The 15,194-nt window shown below is 43.1% G+C and overlaps 1 protein-coding gene across 4 annotated transcripts; it reads left to right on the top strand.

The window, feature by feature from the left end:
• Positions 1-980: 980 nt before the first annotated feature.
• mia3 (MIA SH3 domain ER export factor 3) lies at positions 981-14,973 on the top strand. 4 transcript variants are annotated; one of them, XM_068737383.1, is made up of 28 exons: positions 981-1,139; positions 1,980-2,113; positions 2,212-2,298; positions 2,401-4,504; positions 5,288-5,617; positions 6,016-6,146; positions 8,468-8,599; positions 8,749-8,770; positions 8,887-8,975; positions 9,089-9,166; positions 9,314-9,424; positions 9,509-9,580; positions 9,675-9,779; positions 9,861-9,983; positions 10,079-10,166; positions 10,315-10,367; positions 10,483-10,573; positions 10,691-10,829; positions 11,010-11,172; positions 11,253-11,288; positions 11,398-11,465; positions 11,835-11,920; positions 12,126-12,239; positions 12,799-12,861; positions 12,952-12,998; positions 13,112-13,180; positions 13,649-14,060; positions 14,203-14,973. In XM_068737383.1, exons 1-28 carry the CDS (start codon positions 1,019-1,021, stop codon positions 14,451-14,453), a joined length of 5,319 nt encoding a protein of 1,772 aa, XP_068593484.1. In that variant the 5' UTR covers positions 981-1,018; the 3' UTR covers positions 14,454-14,973. The 4 variants fall into 4 exon arrangements, with proteins under 4 accessions (XP_068593484.1, XP_068593483.1, XP_068593486.1 ...); XM_068737382.1 differs by having other exon boundaries at positions 10,303-10,367; XM_068737385.1 differs by lacking the exon at positions 12,126-12,239 and having other exon boundaries at positions 10,303-10,367.
• The last annotated feature ends 221 nt before the right edge of the window (positions 14,974-15,194 follow it).

Below are 15,194 nucleotides of genomic sequence, written 5' to 3'. Positions count from 1 at the left end.
AAGTAGACAGAGAAGCTGCACGCCTATTGGCTGATGTGGCCGGAAAAGGCGGAGCTTAGAGCTGCTTCTTTTTCTCTAACCTGAGGTGACAGAAAAGATTAATGTTTCAGAAACTGGGCTTCTGTATGCTATTTTCTGTTTAACACGTTTTGTTCAAACGTTTTGTTCCAACTTGACATTTGAAATGGCCAATATTTAGTTCAGTATATAGTTAATGTCAATGTTTTTACAATGCTATTTCTTATTTACCTCTCTGAGTGTCATGCTTTTTGTTTTGTGATTTGTATGTGTGATGGTAAAGTCCCACTATCTATCTATCTATCTATCTATCTATCTATCTATCTATCTATCTATCTTGAAGTGGTGTGTGCAAACGTTAAATGGATCACATGTTGAAAGGATCAAAGGTTTTGTTAATGATGTTAATGACATGACAATTGTCTCATATAGTTATTTTCAAAACTCCAAAATTGCAAATAGGATCCATTGTTTTGAAACAGAATTGTTGGCAGTATTTATATTATTACTATTTATAACTTTTGGATTGGCATCACATATTGATTTTCCTTTTTAATATTAGGTTACAGTGTTGTTATGTTTTTAAGCCCATTTACCACCATCAAAAAACGGCCTTTTCCCCTCTGTTATCTGAATTAAATGTATTTAAAAAGGGCTCTGTGGAGATTAAATGGCATTACAGTGCAACCTTAATCCTCTGGGTGAATATCCCTGCTTTTCAGTCTCCTAAATCTTTTGGTGCATTTCGCAGATGTACTGGATGACTCCAGAAGAAACTGCACACTGACTGACGAGGCTGACTCCTTGAGCCGTTTTACCACTGCACCAGGGTGGGATCGTTTCTCACAGTCACACGGCGCAGCCAAATCAAAACCTTATATCCTGTAAATCTATCCGAGCCTACACCCAGCCGGATCTGATCTGCTGACGTGTCGGCTCCTCCAGCTCCCAGTGCTCATGCTCCAGCAGCAGAGTCAAGCCAGGCAACAAAACTGCCAGCATGGCAGCAAAACACTTCTATCGACAGGGCTTTTTATTACTTTTATTTAATTTTATTTCAACCGCAGCCTTGGAAAAAAGGTTCTCCGACCTTAAAAGATGCGCCGATCAGGAGTGCAGCAGTAAGTTTGCTGTCTTGTTGTGACTTCTAGCTCATCAAGGATGTAATCTTCCCTCATCCAGATACCACAGCTAGCCATAAACTGCGCCTTATCTCTGGACCTGTTGCCAGTCGATATTTGCGACCTGGATAACCTCCCGTGGTAGTACTGATGCTGCGTATCTGTGTGCTGCTCGCTGACATCAGGGGCACGCTCATGTTAGCACGAGTTATTAGCTCTTATTATTAGTAGTATTCGTTCAGACGTAGGTGGTGTTGGCCGGTTGCCTGATAGCCCCGGCCCTGCCCTGCTGGCTAATGTTAGCAGCTAATTAGCCACCGGCTTTTGGCCAAGGCTCTGCTAATGTTGGTAACGTCGTACAGACCGTAGTAAACATTAGCTAACAAAAGTACAGCTAGCGTTAACCGTCTTGTTCAGCCACGTTGGCTGTGGTTGCTCCTTCTCTCATTGTAGCTAATGCTACTCAGCTCAGACTAACGTCCCTCTGGTCTGCGTATCTTAACCAGTCAATTTAAAGTAGCGCGTGCAGCCTGAGGAGACTGTTGTTACAGCTGTTGTTGTTATTGTTCACCTGAAGAAATCACCTGTTTGTTGACCGCAACCCAAAACGCTGGTGCAACGTCAGGTTGATAAGAAATGGTCGTATTGACGTATCATGAGGAGAAGATAGTTTGGATTCATAAAACAGTAAATATTAGACACATTAACACATTAAACAAAGAAAAGCCACAGGAAGATTAATCATTTTTAATTTTAGAAAGAGCAATATGTGAATAATGACATATTGATAAAGCGTATCTTTTTGAAACAATTCTAATGCTTCCACTTTTTCTTTCACAGTGCTTCTGTGTCGGGGAAAAGCTATCAAAGATTTCTCGGGACCGGACTGTCGGTTCCTGAAAGTCAAAAAATCAGAAACTATCTATGTATACTACAAATTGTCAGGCAGAAGGACCGACATATGGGCCGGAAGTGTACGTATACTCTGGTTACTGTTTAATCAGAAATGGGTAACATCTAGCTTATGCTATGTTCTTATAACCTTCAACATGTTCTCTTGTAATTTAAATAGGTTGGAAGTCACTTTGGCTATTTCCCAAATTACCTTCTTGCAGTTAACCACCTTTATACTGACAAAGAAATTGAAGTTCCAGCGGAGGTATGAAAATACGTTTCTCACTAAGAGAATCAATTAGACATGTAAACTTGTTGCAGGGTGTTTTTTGATCTTCTCTCTTTTTTTTTTTAAACTTCTTTTCAGGAAACAGATTTTGTCTGTTTTGACACTGGATATGATAAGTTTGACAATTACGACATAGATTTCCTGTTAGGCTCTCCACTGGAAGTGAATGATGGTGAAAATAATGTAACATCTGACGAAATTCAAGTGGCAGAGGATGAGCTGAAAGAAACGCAGCCATCAGCAGAAGAGGCGCCTGACAGTGAAAAACAAAGTGAGCATCATTATAACTCTGTGAACCTTGATGAAGTCCAAGACAAACTAAGTGCCTCTTTACCTGAACTTGACGTAGCCACTGAATCACCTTCTGCAGAAGTAGAACAGTCTGAGACAGCAGCTACACCTGGTGCTACTGAAAGAGCTACAGAACACACAGAAGCTGAGAAAAACGCAGTCAGGGCCGTTCTTGAAAATGTGTCAGAAAGGAGTGAAACCAAAGAAACACCCACAACATCTCAAGTAGAAGCTGTCCCCAAAGGAGATGTTGCTTCAGAAAACAAACCAGTCTCAGTTTCTGAAGGAGTGCAAATCCCCGAGTTAAAAACAACCCTCGGAACAACTTTCGATGCTGTCGTCACCGAAGACAAAATCACCAAGAATGTCTCCCCACATGAAGAGGAAGAAGGCGAATTTGTGGAAAATCAGCCCGAAGAAGACGTGGATGTTAAAGCAGAAACTCCATTGCTGTCTTTTTCTGAAGAAACCATGAACACTCCAGCATCAGATTCACTCAAAAAGCGGGAAAGTCCTCCGACTACACATGACAATAAAGTAGAGGCAGAGAAGAAGAACGTGTGGACGTCAATCGGAGATGCTGTGTTTTCGGTTGTCACAGGGGGAGAGAGGACAGCACAAGATTTGAGTTCAGAGGAGGAAGACGAGGACGAGGACGAAGAAGCTGCTCCAACAACCTCTCAGAGTTTGGAGGAAGAAAAGACCGCCGCAGAAGAAAAGCACACACCAGTAGAATCATCTAAAGAGCCTGAGAACATAGAGCCAGCCTTGTTTGATGATGACGATGAGGGTGATGTAGAAGTGATCGGACCTGAGGACGCCTCGGAGGAAACTCTAACGCCAAGTGATGTGCCGATACACCATCAAACAGAAGCAACTGCAATATCAGTGGATCCGATATCACAAGATGATACTCCTGAGGTTCATGAGGCTCAAAACTCTGATATTCAAACAACAGATGAACCCATTGAGAGTGAGGAAGAAGAAGAAGATGACGACGAGAAGGAGGAGGAAGTGTCCAAAGATTCCGAGGTTAATATTGATAGTAAGAGTAGCGTTGTAACGGAGCATAGTGAGGATTTGGACAATGAATTGGACGAAAACAAAACTGTGACGAATCCAGAATTAGCTGAAACACAGCCAGACCCGATCACTGAGGAGATACAGGATTCAGATGTGAAAGATGATGAAAAGACAGTAGATGACAGCCTACCCAATCACATACATGACCACTTAATGACCGATTTAGTGAGTAATAACAGTGAACCAGAATTATCTGAGGAGGAACCGGAGATCCATGAAGAACATCTTGCAGACGATCAGAAAGATGAAGAAGAGAAAGAGGTAGAGGAACAGAAAGAGGAGGAGAAAGAAGAATTGCTTGAAGATGAAAATGCACTTTCTCTCTCAGACTCTGAAGCCTCCCCTGAAACGGCTCCGCCCACTGTGCCCCCTCCAGAGCCGGAATACAGCGACAGCGTGATGAGACTGACTCTGCTTCGAGACCATTTCGCAGAGGAGACCATGGAGAAGCTCCAAAAGCTTCTGGGTCTCAGGAATCTCTTCAAAGTGGAGGCCATGTTCTCTGACTTGGACGTAGAGTTAAAGGCTTCCCGGCGCTCGCACACGGGCACCACGCGAGACATTGAAAATGCACTCGAGAGCATCCTGGAGGCCTCTGAAAACGCCATCCTGGACGCGATCGAGAAGATGCTGGACGGCCGGAGCTCAAAACGCAGTTATGACCAACATGCAGACGCAAGCGTTTTGGATGAGGAGACTGAAATAATGGATGACTTCCAGGAGTTAGCGTTCAGCCTACGACAGAAGTATTCTACAGCCAGTGACAGCGCGCCTTTGGCCGCAGAAAAGGCATCAGATGTTGACCAAGGTAGGTTTTGTTTTTGATGTTTAATTTGAGTTTAGATAAAGGTTGTAGGTCTGTGGTTGTACCGTTGCATATTCAGTTTTTACCTCTGATTTGGGCCTTTCACACACAAGTACAGTATATTGCATAAGCTTATGATCCACAGATGAAGTGAATGCAGAATTTGATACTGTGGCGCAGCAGATATGCAGCACTGAATTGTCCTTTTTAGGCTCCATTCAGACGAGTGTCTTGTTCCCAGATTTATCCAGATTGTGTCTTCATCCGGTTAAAAGGGATCGCAGCTCACACTTGACATCAGTGTCTCAATTAAAAACTACATATCTATTCTTGGCCATACAGCTTCACCATCCTGTCCTACTTGCATTGTTTTTCAACCGTGTTGTATAAGTTTGACTCCACGACCACTTTAGTCCTTTGTGTGTAATTCTCGAGATGAAAATGTTCTTTTCTTTTTTTGTTTTACAGATGTGATGTGTGGTCTAGAGCCCAAATACAGATTTAAAATAGTTGCTGTACCGGTCTTAGCTCTGCTCACCTTACAATTAAAATGTTTTCTCTGCTATTAAAGAGAGTCACACTGACCTCCCACTGAACAAACACCTTGTTCTTGACAAAGCCACATAGACCACACCTGTCGTCACTAGATCAAATATGTTTGATGGAAACCAGAGTTCCAAAAAATACAATCTCCTACCTGGACTACCACCCAGAAACCTTTTGAGACAGACCTGGAAAATGAGCTCCTTGACTAATCCTTAATTGTTTTGTGTGTTTTTGTTGTAGATGAACACATATTGCAAGTAAAAGAAGACACGGCCCACATTGTCGTAGAAAACAAGGTTGTTGGCGACCCTGAGGCCGAGAGCGATGACAACCTCGTAGTAACAATTCACGAGGAAAGACCAGCAGAGACTAAAGAAGACCAGGTGGTTTTGGACGAGGCACGCGGTGGACTGGATGTCAGTGTGGAGGAGGATGGCGGACACATTGATAAAGACAAAGACAATCAGCCTAGCTTCAGTGCAGCAGATGAGAGGCAGGAGGTTCCTCAAGCCACCCTGGAAAATCCCTTAGACGTGGGCCTTGGTGTTGAGGTTGAGCCCTCGCCCTCAGGTTGGTATTCCATGTCTATAACTATAGTTTCTTAAACCTAGAAACAATAGTTGCTCGCTTGGCCTCCATTCTGAAGGTGATTTACTTAAATTTAAAGAATACTTTTGACATAATCCTCACTATTGGTGGCATAATGTAACCCTGATTTTAGCACATTGGACTTGAGCTATCATAGAATATAGCACAAATAGGTTCAAAATGTCATTCTTGGGGTCAGCAAATCAGCCCACTCATCAGTCCAAGTCATAGATGAGTCTTGTTTGGTTCTTTCCTTGAATCGTCTGGTCATGATGCTTTGAATGCATTTAATGACAAACTGTAATGGAAGATTTTTTTTTTTTTTTAGTTTTGTCCATAACACACATAACCTGACTAACGGATACATTTTGTTCCACCAGGTTCTTTGGACTCTGTGGAACCAGTGTCTGAAATCCACGAAGAAGAAATGGGATTACTTTCAACTGGGATGGTTTACATGGGCTGCATCCTTTCGTTGATGAGGAGTAAAATTGCAGAGTGGACTACTGAGGCAAGTCTAAGACTTCTAGCTACTCCATTCACTAGTTCATCATTTATCTTTTTAACATCGACTCTCTCTTTTCCAGTGGTTCCCAAACCACCGGGCTGTGGACCAGTACTGGGTCACAAGGGAATAGAACAATATAATTTGCCAAGATCTTTAGTAATTATTGCAGAAGTTCCTTTTCTATCAGAGTCTGTCTGTTTTTCCTTCTTCCTTGGTACTTCCTGTTCAGGCCCAGAACACACACGTGCTCGGTAGGTCTGCAAAGATGTTAGTCCCCATTCATGAATATTAAAAAAGAGGTTTTGGGACCCTGAACTGGCAAAAATCTGATCACAATCTCAATATGTCTTCTCACACATGTAAAGGTATAATGACTTTAGAGAGTAGAATTAATTTAATTTGGTCTAATAATCACAATTTTACCATTATTTTTGCGTACAGGTTAAAATGAATGAATCCTCCTGCGCTCACACATTTAGACAACACGAGCTGTCAATGATTACAGGGTGAATATAGGGACTTGTGTATCGGGGGGAGTCAAATTTCCGATTGTGCCTGAACGTACCACGGGCCTCCCCCTGTCATGTTGTCTGTCGTAGGCTGAAGTTCAGCCTGAGCTTAGCTGGACACTAGCACAACCGGCGGGCCATGGTTTGGCAAAAAAAAATCATCACAAAAGCCAGCATTACGATGAACTCTGGGCTGTCAAATTAATTTAGGTTCTCACTTGCTTTTTGTAGTCTATTATGAATCCATATTTGAACCTCCAGCTCAGCTAACGCTTCCTGCTCGTCGGTGTATTTTTGATAGTGAATGGGACACGACGACTCGTCTGTTATTACCGCTAGCAGACTGTTGTTGCCAAGTCCTACTTCTCACCTGTCTCGACTATCTAACATTGTCAGTTTTTGTAACGACGTATTCTGTTATTTATCAGGGCTTTAACGGCTAGCCTCGGTAGCTTAGCGTTAGTTGTGCGGTTTACTTTGAGGATAGCATAACAGTGACGCGCTAGCAAAGCGAACATCTGTCAAACTAGCATAACGCTACTTGTGCTAGTTCCGTTTGTGTTTCAAACACTATAGCATGGAGGGTGACGCTTTAACCAGACCTGTAATGGAACCGGAGCATGTTTACATGTTGTTTCTCAAGGAGCTGCATCATGTGAGTGAACATCTGAGTCTCTTATGTGAAGTATTCATTATGCTGACGTGTTACGTCAGCATAATGAGGTTTGGTGAGGTGAGGTCAGGTTTGGTGAGTTTACTCACCAAACCTGATGCAGTTGATGTTGCCTCTTAGATATCTATAACTTGCATTATGGCTCTTTCATATCGTGTGTGTGTGTGTGTGTGTGTGTGTGTGTGTGTGTGTGTGCGTGTGCGTGCGTGCGCGCGCGTGCGTGTGTCTGTGTGTGTGTAGATTAGAGTTTGAGTGAAACATAGTATGCTTGCAGACCTGCTTTTATGCAATGCTATATACTGAAAAGAAAGTGTAATGGAAGTGAGTGAAATGCAGCTGATTGAAGAGAGCACGTTGATCCTGTCAGATGTTGTGTGTAGATGTATTTGTGATCCCTCTGTTTCATTACTGTGTGTGTGTGTGTGTGTGTGTGTGTGTGTGTGTGTGTGTGTGTGTGTTTGTTTGTTCCTGTGTGAACTGCCACATGCTCAGTTCAAAGGTTTCTCTGTGTTTGGAGGCTTCTTAGTATGACTCGACATTAATCTAGTAGTAAAGTTATGGTTCTATTTTGACTTCTGATACAATTCATAAGTACGACTGTAAATGCACACCTGGCTCGGTAGTTGTAAATTGCCAGTGTCTTGGATTTTGGAAGGAGGCGGTGAAGGAAGCCCTGTAACGGCAACCCTTTATAATACACTCAATATTACCCCGTTTAATACTTCTTTGTTAGTCCAGCAATGCTTGGTTTATGATTGTGCGGTTGTGCTCTAGATCTTGACGAGCTTTCCTCTCTGGTGTGAACAGAGTAACGCGTCACAAATTGTATTTAAGTTAATGAATACACAGTATCTCAGGGGTCTAGGGGTGCATGCAAATAGTGCAAGTGAGTCTGAAGCTACTGTAGGCCTGCTGGAGTGTCCCGCTGTGCTTTGGCAAATATTGACTAACCATCTGCCTCTATTTTTAGTCTCAACATATTATTCACATAGTAAGAAGAGTAACAAGAGTATCCCCCCCCCCCACCTCATTTATCAAGCCTTGAGACATGGACGATGATGTTAAACCAGCTTTATTTCATCTTTCCTGATTGGGTCCCCGATCATTCCTTACTAATTTTGGTTTTGTTTGTGTGCCGTCAGGTGATTTCGTTGCTGCCAGAAGAGTGGAAGCCGGGGGAAACCTTCTTTGGTTGTCCGTGGCAAGTTGTGGTCGTCACTGCTTTGGTTGGAGTGGTGACCTTCACCCTCTTCTTCTGGAGGACCGTGTTGGCAGTAAGTGTGCCGCTCTCATCTCTGCTCTAATGATGTGCTAGGATCTGTCAACAACAACAACAAGCTATGTTACTGCATGTACATGGTGATCATACTGTGGCAGTTATTCCAAACCGATCTTTACTTATTGGCTTTCTAAATATTTTCAGGTTAAGAAGAGAGAATATCTCGGTACGTTTTTACTACTTTTTTTTTTTTTATATATCTATATTGTATTGCATTACAAAATGCAGAAGTGTAAAATGTAACTGACTGTGTACTTTTCTGTTGGACTTTTGTGGACTCAGTGGATGAAAAAAGGCTGGCAGAGCAAATCCTGGCACTCAAAAAAGAGAAGAATGATTCTCTCGCCAAAATGTCTGAACTCCAAAAACAGGTGAGCTACAAGTAATATGTGGTCAAATATCTATGAACTACTTTTGAACAAAATATGCGTTGTTTTGTTTCTGGAACTTTCTAAAATGTTTTTTCTTTTTTTCTTTTTTCAAGACTGAACAACTGAAAGAAAATCAAAAACAGTCAAAGGAAACAGTCAGTTGTACAATGAAAAGGATGCAGGACCTGGAGGTAAGCACTAAGGACACTTAGTCTGTGTGTATTAACTCTTACTGCATCGAGTGTAGCTGCTCTACCTGTAAACAGCTTCTTATTGTATAAGAAGGATGATAATAATAATAAGGACTGTCTGAAGTTTCTCTAATTATCTATTTGCAGAGTAAAGTTTTGGAGGCAGAAACCCAAAATGAACACACAGCTGAGGAGAAAAACAAATATGTCAAACTGCTCCAAGACGAGAGGGCGACCTCACTGCAAAATAGCGCCAGGGTAATTGTTCAATATTTTTTCCTTCCCGCTACGTCTTTAGCCGTCGTCTCAGACTCGTGACGCTGAACGTTTTTTCTTTAACAGATTGAGAAATTAGAGAAGTCAAACGAGAAGCTACAGCTCAGCAGGAAAAAGATTCAGGAGGCCCTCTCTAAGGTACGAGTCCTTGCGTAATCTTCTGCACACGCTGCAAGATTAAACAAAGTTTCCAGTTTCAGCTTCTCTTTTCAACTGCATGCGTTCGCTACAGACTGCCGTTCTCCTGGACGAGGCCAAGATTCGCGAAGATGCCCGAAATGTTCAGCACAAATGTCTCGAGAAAGATTACTCGGCACAAAAAGAAGAAAATAAAACGGTAAGACGTGCTTTGATTTTTATTTTTTTTCTCATCATCATTTTATATGCGTACTGTTTCCTGACTTGCCGATTCTTACAGCTCAAGGCTACCATTAAGAGCTGGGAGGACAAACACAAGGAGCTGAACGAGCAGATTAAAGTCTATCAAAAGTCCCAGAAAGAGCTGGAGGACTCGGTGGTGCTCAAAGATCACAACGTGGAGGTCAGGATCGCTTCTTTCTTTTTCAATTTCTACGTATGATTCCTTAACTTGCATCAAATTATGAACTTACTCCAAACAAACATGTCTCCTGACAGGTGCTGTCTGAACTTCTGGCTGACCTCGACGCTTGCGATCTGCAAAAGAGTGACACCAAAGTGTTAGCCAATGGGGAAGCAGCTCCTGGTTAGTCCCACTCTGCTACTAATCTAATGAAAGCAGTAATACACAAATGTATTCAGTAGATTTTAAACCACCACATTGTTTGTTGTCGGTCACAAAGTCAGTGATGTTTCATACTAAGTGGTTAATGGTCTCTCAGTGTCTTTTTCAGACAAGAAGACAGCCATAAAGAACAGGATCAAACAGATGATGGATGTTTCCCGGGTAAGATGTCGAAATAACTATTAAATACATCCTAGTCACGAATGAAAGACAAATGTTAATACTAAGAAGGCAAAGTGTTGACCAGCTTTAAAATGTTCACAACATTTGTTTCCAGGTCCAGACCACGCTCACTGTGGTCGAGGAAGAGCGCGATCGCTTCATGACCAAACTGCTGAATGAAGAAAAGACCAGAAAGTCACTGGAAGGTACGTCGGCCATCTTTCTTTTGATCAAAGTGTTTTTTTTGGCCCTTTTTTTTTTGTTTTTTTAAATATGACTTTTTTCCTGCCTCTCTCTGAACACACCATTGCATTTGGCATCAGAGCAACACCAGGAGCTGGAGCATGCAATCGCAGCCCTAAAAAGCGACAAGAGCCATGTTGAAAACCAGTTCAAGATCCTCCAGCAGAAAAACGAAATCATGGTTGAGATGTATCAGCAGAAGGAAAACGCTTTGCAGCAGTAAGTGAAGCCGTAACACGTTTTTTTTTTTTTAAATTAACTGCTGTTACGCACTAGAAAGTCTGCTGTCCTTTCACCGCGATGAATATGATTAATAAGCGTCGTACGTCTTTGAATCGGAGAGATGTGGAGGAACCCGCTGTTGCCGTTAGGGTTGAAGAAGTTTCTGTGGCTTCGCAGGAGATTAACGAAGGAAGAGCTGGAGCGACGCAGCAAAGAGAGTCAGCTGTCTGAGGTGGGAGGAAAAGCCGTAGAGGCCGAGGAGCAGGTTAAAGTGTTCAGGCAACGCATTAACGACATCGAGGACGAGATGAAGAAGACGGAGCAAGTCTATAAAGACCAGGTAGGTTTTCATTCCTAAATGAGCACACAGAGACGTCTGACCCAACCCCGACTAAACCTCTTGTCTCTGTCTGTTTTTAGATAAAAGAACAGGAAAACAAAACTCACTCAAACTGGGTATGCAGCACACTTTATTTCACATTTGCCAATATGCTATAAATGGATATTTAAGATTGATAATAAGCTCAGATTCTAGTTTCACACTCATTCTCCTTTACGTTTCCAGGTGAATGCTCGTAATGCAGAGCGAGCTCTGAATCAAGAGAAGCTTGAGTCGTCAAAGCTCCGTGAAAAGTAAGTGTTGGCCGAATTAGTCAAAACAATTTTTTAAATGTTTAGATTTATTATCAGAAAATAGACAGTTATTTTTGATGGTTGATTAATTTTCATTTTTAATCAAGATGCACTTGTTCCAGCTCCTCACATGTGAGGATTTGATATTTTTCTCTGTTTAAATTTCATTGTAAATTGAATATTGTTTGGTTTTGGACTCTTTTGTTGGACAAAAGATGCAACTTGACGATGTCACCCTTGAGCTCTGGGAATCATTTCACAATTTTCTGAAAACAAACTCACATCAATCAATAATTGAAAATAATAATTTCCCTACCCATGGAGCTTATTTGCATCTTACCAAAAGTGTTTGTTTGTTCTTCTACCCAGACTGGCTGTGCTCACCTCGCAGCTCAACGAGCGCCGCGCTCCTCTCTTCAGACCGAACTCTGGACAACCTGCAGGCCCTCGCCAAGGTAAACACGCCACAACGCTTTCCTGCTGTTTCCTTCCAGACCGGGTCACTTCTCACCCTTCAGGTCTTTGAGAAGAGGACGATTTCAATGTGCTGGACCGTCTCGGAGAGAGTCCGGAATGAGGACTTCGTCTCTGCATAGATTCTAGTGTGTTGTCCCCCCGTTTCTTTTCCCTTTGGTAAATGGATGGTTTTGATCATAACAGGTGATTCTTATGGGCCCTCTCCTGTGAGTGGGGGTGCACCGTCCCCTCCAATAATGATAGAGGGTCCCAGGCGCCCCCCTTCTGCCCCACTGGGGCGAAGAATTGACCCGTATGGTGAGTCCCGGTGGATTACTTCACCTTCTTTAACCATCGCCACAGTCGGACGTCATCCCTCCGCTACAGCCGTTTGTCTTTAAATCTTGATTTTTTTTTTCTCTTCCACACCTGACTTCATTTTTCTTTTCAGATCTGTCACCTTCTTGAGTTCTTCTTTTTTTCCCCAGTGTGTCATCCTGGTATCTCTGTCTTCAGATCCCTTTTTACTGCTCTTGTTTTGTTTCTTTTTGTTGAATCATTTAGAAATTTGAAGACCCTAAAAACCTATTTATCCTAAACCTAAACCGTCCTGAAGAAGAAGAATAACTGCATGTTCAAATCTTAAATGCTACACAAGGATCAATTGCTTATTTAGTCATGAATTCCAGGTAATTTAATTTGAAACCATGTTTTCAGGGGCTTTAAAGTCATCCATGATGCTTTTTTCCCTCTGACTGTAGTATTGATAGAGTAGAGATGTCCATCCTTTGTTTGCTTCTTCCCTGGAAAGGTGCTACAGGCAAGAGTCCTGAGGAATTTCAGTAGTCAATCCATCTTCTTCTCTTCTCCCCTTCAGGTCCACGGCCTCCATCAGACCCACACGGTCGTTACCCTGAAAGCAAACACCTCTCTGGGATGGGTATGTCCTCCTGCCGTCTCTGTGTGTCAAAGAGTCCACCTTTTGGCTCTCAGCCTCGTTTACAGCACTGTGCCGTTTCTCCTCTTCCAGACATGATGGGCCCCCGAAGCTCGTCCCCGGCCAACATGGATGGATCTGTAAGTCTTTTTTTAAGCCGATAATTTTGTACACGTTGCCTTTCCCTCATTTCATCTGCAGGGCTGGAGCTCCTACCGACATGTCCGTTGTGTATGTCCTTGCTCTAAAACAGACACAGGCAGTAGATCCACAGATTAAAGCAGAGACACAGGCTGAGGTCTCCACAGACAGTCCAGAGCCAGTGAGTATAGAGGCTGGCCGGTCCAGACGTGAAGGCGTACGCAAGCTTCCCTGAAGCTGGATCTGCATTTTGGGAAGAGATTTGTAGCATTTTGCTTCACCGGGGCTGACTTAACTCTTTTGGGCCGAGTGTGTGGTGTCACCTGTTCTCACAGCACTAAGAGAAGCAGAGGTTCTTTTTCATCGTGTCTAAACTTCCGCTAAAATGTGTCTTGGAAAATATTTGGGGTCCTTGAAAGTTGCAAGTATGTGCGTCAGGGGTCGAGTGTTTGTGGAAGTGGTTTGGTTTTTCATCCAAATAATCATGGTGTGAGGTTACTGGTCATGTGATTTGAGCCCCGGCTAAAGGATCTTTTGGTTTGTGGATCTTTTCACTGCATGACTAAAATTTTGATTCCATATCTACTCACTCCCAGTAACTTTGAAGCGACCGCATGCTGCTCTTTCTCATTATCGTGTCCTTTTTCAGGGACCTGGATCCTTCCTAGCGTCTCCGATCAGGGACTCTCCGGGCCCTATGGTCCAAGGACCTCCCCTTGGCCCTGGCCCCCATGACCAGCTGCTCCCTCCTGGACCCCACGGCCGCCTGCCGCCTCCTGGACCTTACAGAGCTCCAAGACCTGGCCTCTACCACCTTCCACCGGGTCCTCACGGTCCTCTTCCTCCTAATGTCCCTCCTCATCATGGGCCTCCACTACCAGCCAACGGGCACCCAGGTATGCCCCTGCCTGGACCAATGGGAGGAGAGTTTGGACCTCGCCCTGCCAACGGACACGCATTCAACCCCAGGCCAGCCCCTGCACACGTCATCGATCCTCGGGGTCCGCCACACTTCCGTCCCCCTCCAACTCATCACTTCGGGCCGATGCCTCCGCAACATGGTACGTTATTATTTTATTATCATATCAGTATATACCGGGTCTGGATCCCTAAACGTATTGAACTTTACGGTTGAGTAGTAGGGCCGTCAACAAATATTCTACATTTGAACACATTTCCCTTTTTTTAAATCGTTCTGTCCAGGCGTCCGTGGACCTATGGGACCACGTCCACCTGTCCCTCTTGACATGCGCTACCCAGGACCACGAGACCACAATAGCCCACCAATGAACCTGCCTCCGGGCGTCCCCCCTCCCCATCCCGCACACGGTGATGCATACGGTCACGCTCCGCCCAACGCCCTCCATAACTCGCACAGCGGCCCCAGACAGGACCTGCATGTGAAGCAGGAGGCCCCTCAGGACTCAGCGAGGCCGGCGATGGTGAAGCCTTAAAGACGCCACCACCTGTGGCAGAGGACTTGAACTTACCCCTGAACACATCACATCATCACCCCAGATCCAGTCTGAACAAAGGTCATGATTATTTTCATATTTCAGTTATAAAATAAATAATTGCAAGGATGTTTATAAAAAGAAAAAGTCCTTAAATTAAAGCATCAATAATTGTGTCTGAAATCAATGCGTGAATAGGGTTGCCACTTTTCTAAACAGCTTATTGTGCAATAATAATAATTCATTATATGCCAGAGTATTTTCATTTTTGTTGATCTTTTAAAAAAAAAAAAAAAAAAAGTATATCAATGATTTTTAAGGGGCAATTTTTTAAATGTCATTTCCTGTGGAAATTATTTAAAAAAAGGAGAGTTTAGCTTCTAGCATTTCAGGAACTCCATAATTTCCCAAAGCTGTTGCTTTCGAGTCGACTGTAAAGCAGATGTGTAATTTGATGGCCAGATGTATAACTTATTTTACTATGTTGGTAGAACTTTTAATAATAAAGAATGTAAAAGCTGTCGATGTTATGTTACTAACTGGTTACAGTTCCCTTACAGTGGATGTATTTGACACTGGACCCAAATCATTTTCAACATGTGTCTTTACGGCGTTGGCTTTATTTGGAAAAAAAATAAGGCATACATCTGGGCTGCTGTCAGTTGTCAGTTATCCAAAAACTCTGTGTGTGGGTGTGTGTGTGGACACTGGGAGCATTTCATGAATGATTCAAGACGTTTG

The sequence above is a fragment of the Cebidichthys violaceus genome, unplaced genomic scaffold, assembly GCF_023349555.1.
Source record: "Cebidichthys violaceus isolate CVI_PGR_0920_01 unplaced genomic scaffold, fCebVio1.0.p SCAF_78, whole genome shotgun sequence".
Taxonomy (NCBI): Eukaryota; Metazoa; Chordata; class Actinopteri; order Perciformes; family Stichaeidae; genus Cebidichthys; species Cebidichthys violaceus.
This window is presented reverse-complemented; position numbering and strand designations above follow the sequence as displayed.

Coding starts and splice junctions, on each gene's coding strand:
- mia3 (XM_068737382.1), top strand. CDS start 1,019: ATGGCAGCAAAACACTTCTATCGACAGGGCTTTTTATTACTTTTATTT. Junction 5,618..6,015: donor GGTTGAGCCCTCGCCCTCAG/GTTGGTATTCCA, acceptor TTGTTCCACCAG/GTTCTTTGGACTCTGTGGAA. Junction 10,830..11,009: donor AAGGAAAACGCTTTGCAGCA/GTAAGTGAAGCC, acceptor GTGGCTTCGCAG/GAGATTAACGAAGGAAGAGC.